The following is a 5,649-nucleotide window of genomic DNA, read 5'->3' on the forward strand; positions in this document are numbered from 1 at the left end:
TAATTTCTTGGTAATTTTTGTTAAACAATCCAACATTAAGGTTAAAGATCAAAAATTGATTGATAAGATTTATCTCAATTATTTAATAATAAGTATTATCAGTACTTTATTTAAGTCGTAATTTTAAAAAAGATTTTCCAATCTCGACTAAAAATTATAGAATCATGTAGAAATTAATTACTCTCCAAAACAAGCATTAAATACAAAAATAACTTGTTAGTGAAATCAAAGAGCATAAAAATAGAGTTAAGAGGGTCTTGGATGTTATTGATATTCATCTTGAACATAGAAGAAAGAGTCAAGGATTGCTTAATTGTAAATACTTTATCTTGTTTTTTGTATAATTAAAGATACTCTCTTTATGTATGCTAAATTAGTTGAACCATCTCGTTGTTTTCTTTTCTTATTTCTTTAGTTTGGTGTTAAGTTTTATCTTTCTACGTATTTGTTTTATGTACGTTTCCGTTTAGTGCTAGGTAATTTCTGAGTTTCTTGAATTGTTCTTGTATAAGGTTTGTTTCGTGAGTTTTTTCTTGTAGGATCAACTAGTTCAAAGTTTCTCGGGACAAATTAATTAGCTTAACTCCATAGCCTAGAACGCATTTGTAAGGTTAAATTACATCCTAGGACAGGGAAACATATCTCAGCTAAAGAGTAAATTGATACTATATTACTAAATTGATAAAAACTTTTATATTGGGCCGTATTGGACTCTATACACAATCCACCTCAATTAACTCAACATTATTAAGTACTAGCAGTTTCAATAATTTATTGATATTTGACTTAAAATAAATGAAATAATCAAATATTGATTCTGTCTGCATAATGGCAACGTATATGAAGTACTTATTTTTGAAGGCATAACACACACTCGAGCGTTTTTAAGTATAACAAAGTACAATTTTTTCAAAAATCTTGACACAATAATAGCATCTTAGTTTTCAAAGATTATTGTCGGAATGGGTATGAATGAGGCATGCATCGCTGTCGGTATTAGTACACATTCTTCCAACTATATGACATGCTTCTGTCCTGTTAACATTTCGGCCATTTAGCGGTGCTCTTAGCTTTGGTCTTAGAGAACCTTTTGGCAAAAGATGGTAAGCAAAACGCTGCTGAATGAACCTGAAAAGGATACCAACATGGAAAATACTTAAAAAAAACAGAAAAAAAACGTGTCAGTTTAGATGTAGGTGTATATATATATATATATATATATATATATATATATATATATATATATATAAGCTTACTTCTGAATTGTAAAACTTCAAGGGTTGCTTTGATATGCCATAATTTTCGGGATTGATCGGGTTAATTGGACTTCTGAAGTCGACACATGGACCTTCGGTGGAACAAAGCAAGAAACCAATGACCCCACTGAAAGAGAGGAAGGAGCACACAACATATAAGTTTATTTAATTATGTTTGGTAAGTTTTAGAAATATATTTGAGTAGGATATATGAGTTATAATGACACTTGAGTTTTACTAAAAAAGGTGGAAACAAGACAAAATGGAATAGAACAGCATTGGTTTCCATTTTGTGACTCGTGTCTGCACATCAAATACTATGGGAGAAAAATAATAAACGGTGAAACCCTTTTACAAGCATAATTTTTTTTTTTCACCTCAAGAACCAAAGCAAAAGGGTTTGGTGAACTTATGTTAAATTCCTAATGTTTGTTTGGATATTCTACAAATACTTTAAAAAAAATGAAAATTTTTTTTTATGTTAAAATTAACTATTAACTTATGCATACGGAGAAATTCTCTTATATAATTTCTCTAAAAATTAATTTTTAATTTATATATAGATTAATTTTGTTTTGTGAAAACACTTACCTTATTTTTACCCTTTTTTTTTCTCCGGAGTGTTTCTAAGAAATTTATCTAAACATTCCTAATGGATGTCATTTTGGTAGTTTCATTTCATGTCATGTTCACTTGGTATAGAAGGATAGAATGATGCTTGCCTTGGATATGCAGGGACAGTTGTCCATGCATAATCAGTGGAGCCTTTGAAAGTTTGGCGACATTTGGTGAGTAGTTCTTCAATATCCAAGGATTGAAACCAAATACTCTCTGCTTGAATGCACAAGACTCCTCCTGGTCGAAGAGCCTTTGAAACCAGTTCAAAGAACTGAGATTCAAAAAGCTCATGATCAGGCCCTGGAACCGTATATGAAACCAGTATTACTAAACTATCACTGAACAAGATTTGTCAAGATTCACAAGCATTACGTAGAAGGGATGAGACATACTTATTGGGTCGAAGGCATCTACTATAATTGCATCGTAGGTACCCCTTGGGACAGAACTCAAAAAAAGAGTTCCTGCTAGTTTCAAGAAAAACAAATCACACAACTGCAATAATAATAATAAGATACTACTATAAATATAAATAAAAATAATTATATATATATATATAGATATAGATAGATAGATATTGGATATACCATCTACAACATGAAGCTTGACTCGAGAGTCCTTGTATCCAACAGCCACGTCTGGGAAATATTCTTTATACACCTGAAATCATTAGTTAACACCCTTTGTTTAAGTTTCCAATGTTTTATGTAACTAGCACAATACTCGTTCATTGCAGGCGTTTATTTTAGCACATATATATAGCACCAAATATTAAACAAAACAACTCAATTAAAATCATACATGTAGTTGTTTGAAAGAGAAACCGGTAAGACATTTATGTCTTCATGTCCAAAGTTATTTAAGTTCATAGTAGTTAATTAAACAAAAAGTTAATTAATACCAATTAAAAGATGGAAGGGTAATTTCTGAATTTTGATTTAATATTCTTCAATTTATCTATTAATTATTGATTTCATACAGTATAATTTAGTTACAAAGTTTTGTCCTTCCATTACAAAGTTTAGATGTACTTTCTTAAGTGGTGATCTTCAATTAAAATTGTAATTTTATTTTAGTAATATGAGTAATAAAAGTTTGTAATAAAAATAAGCATATAAGTTATTAAAGTAAAATTCTAATTTTAATTATAGAAGAACACTAAAACCACTTGATTGACGCTATACGTGTACATAAAGTCAAAGTTTGACTCTTTGGTTAACAGAAATTAGGTCAAACATTTTGCTTACATCAATTAGCATTGTGTCTATTTCACATATGTCGATTTGTTCAACAGACGAGTGGCGGGAAATCTCCCTTAGGATGCCACCATCTCCGCCACCAATAAGCAGCACCTAAAAAAATGTCACAGATTTCAACAGATTATGGTTTAACACATTTATATATAGACTAATTCAATATTGAAACAATTTAAGATCTAAGACTATTAATTTGTCTATTATATTGTAACCTTTTTTGGGTTAGGGATAGAGCAAAGAGGAAGGTGAGTCATCATTTCTTGGTAAGCACATTCGTCCTTCTCTGTGAGTTGGAGTGCTCCATCAAGGACAAAAACCTTACCATATGTTGGAGACTGCAATTTAATTAAAATTGCACGTTCAATTAGAAGCACCGATATGAAAAACAATATTATAGTGTTTTAAAATTATCATCACCTGAAAAACTAGCATATTCTGGTATGCAGATTTCCCTTGGAAACAAACCTTTTCTACCTTCAAGAAGTGTGCTTGTCCTACAATAGACATCAATCAATTTGGTTAGCTTTATTGAAATATGTATCTGTAATGGTGAATATTATATAAAAACGTGATCATCTCCAATTATTGGGGCATAAGACAACTAAAAAACAAAGGAATAATATAATTACAATAGAGGGAATAAAACATGGATGAAAGAAAAAAGGTCCTTTAATTGTAACTAGAATATTTTTTGTATAGAACTTTTTTTATTATTATAAGCTTGTTAGAAAGGTGTCTCAGCTGGAGGCGTGACACGTTTGATCGTTTTGGTTGATTACATGGAAATCAAATCTGAGGGTTGATTACGTGGGCAAATAATCTACACTTAACTCTCTTATTCCATGCGACAATATATATATTTAGATTGTTCTTTAAGGAAGGTGTGTGGGGGAGGGGAAGAATTAAAATATGAACAATTCATTAACCTGACATGCATGTATTATACACAACATAATGACAAAAATATTATTACCCTTGCACCTGAAGCATGGCCAGATACCCAGGAAATCTATTAAGGAGGGCATGCAAAATATTTTAAAATTTTCACTTGATGGACAGGGAACATTAACAATTCAAAGATATTAACAAATGCATCGACCTTTTTAATTTAAATAAATTTGAAAAAATTCAGTTTTTTTTACTCCACCGTAGATATTCCTTATTTAATAAATTAGACACTAATTTCGTTTGCAATAATGTAATAATCATTGATTTGAGAGATTTTCATACATAGTAAGAACTGAACTGCATATAATTCTTTGTTGTAGATCATCTCTACAACCACTCTGCTAATTCATCATATCTACAAAATTCACTGCAATTTTATTCAATAATTTTCTGCATTATCTCTTAATGAATGAAAGATACATGTTCATATGTAGAAGTGGATCTCAAGTGGATGTAGGGGATATAATGCAATATATATGTCCTTGATATATGATCGAGCAACTTAAAGATAATTAAAAAAAAAAAAAATCAACTTCATTCATGTAATCCCACCTGGCCATAATGGAGAATACTCTGAAAACCATCCTGGAATTTGTGGATGTACACCATCTCCTTCATGTGTGAAACTTGGAGTAGAGAAACCAATTTTAACATTGTTGATCACACTTGAAGGATGATTCTCCATCTTCTTGGATGATTACTAGGACTATATATAAATGGTGGCTATTTTACCTTCGTATTGCCGGTGGCTTGTCCTTTGATGCGACCACTTCAAAATATTTTTCAATTTCTGAAGCCTAACTCAATATCGAAACCAAACGTGAGAAAACTGTTAGAAAGCTGGATAGATATATGGAGATCTAACTTTGGATACAGTGTAGTAAAAGTTAAAGCATTTTGATTATGTTCGCATATATATATATATATGTATATGTTTTTTCAATAATACAACAAGGCAAGACAAAAGGATCAAGATTTGAAAGGAAATTAGGATTCAACGTATCAAAGAAGAAGAAAACTAATCATTGGCTAACAGCTTTAATGACGAAAATATTAAACATGTCGATAAGGACCACATGGCATTGCTTGGTTGTTAGAAGTTTTGATAATATACCCTATAGATATGTCTAGCAGTTTGAATATATAATACAATTTGTTTTTTGGTTGTTATACAATCGTAGCAACAAGGATAAAATTTAGGAATTTGTATATACTATTTAATTGCTTTTTCACTATTAGGCCAATTTTAATAAATAAATAAAAAATAAGTCTAGTAATATAAATGTTAATTTTTTAATATTTTTTCTAATTAAAATTATTTTTTTTATTAATAACCCACAAAACTCTAATTTTTAATGATAAAGAACACAAAATACTTATGAACTGCATACAAATTTTGTCTAAAATAATACTGTTTTAGTTTGATATTATTATTATGTTATTTATGAAAGTTATATATATATATATATATATATATATATATATATATATATATATATTATTTAATAGATCTTCCAAGGAATATTAATAGCTACATATAATAAGTAATATGTATGAAGAAAAACATTACC

The 5,649-nt window shown here is 29.6% G+C and overlaps 1 protein-coding gene across 1 annotated transcript; it reads right to left on the reverse strand.

Annotated features, from left to right (window-relative positions):
• Positions 1-815: 815 nt before the first annotated feature.
• Positions 816-5,342, reverse strand: LOC109819327 (spermidine synthase 2). The gene is made up of 9 exons (XM_020385033.3): positions 4,631-5,342; positions 3,548-3,624; positions 3,343-3,465; positions 3,122-3,226; positions 2,462-2,534; positions 2,267-2,338; positions 1,979-2,174; positions 1,257-1,383; positions 816-1,128 (listed from the first exon to the last, which is right to left on the reverse strand). Exons 1-9 carry the CDS (start codon positions 4,761-4,763, stop codon positions 1,039-1,041), a joined length of 996 nt encoding a protein of 331 aa, XP_020240622.1. The 5' UTR covers positions 4,764-5,342; the 3' UTR covers positions 816-1,038.
• Positions 5,343-5,649: the final 307 nt, after the last annotated feature.

This window comes from Cajanus cajan, chromosome 6 (genome assembly GCF_000230855.2).
Source record: "Cajanus cajan strain Asha chromosome 6, NIPB_CcT2T_4, whole genome shotgun sequence".
NCBI lineage: Eukaryota > Viridiplantae > Streptophyta > Magnoliopsida > Fabales > Fabaceae > Cajanus > Cajanus cajan.

Excerpts from the sequence above, each read along its gene's own strand:
- LOC109819327 (XM_020385033.3), bottom strand. The coding sequence starts at position 4,763 with ATGGAGAATCATCCTTCAAGTGTGATCAACAATGTTAAAATTGGTTTC. Across the intron at positions 2,535-3,121 it reads TAGACACAATGCTAATTGAT|GTGTATAAAGAATATTTCCC; the intron begins GTAAGCAAAATG and ends TAATGATTTCAG. Across the intron at positions 2,339-2,461 it reads CAAGCTTCATGTTGTAGATG|GAACTCTTTTTTTGAGTTCT; the intron begins GTATATCCAATA and ends TGAAACTAGCAG.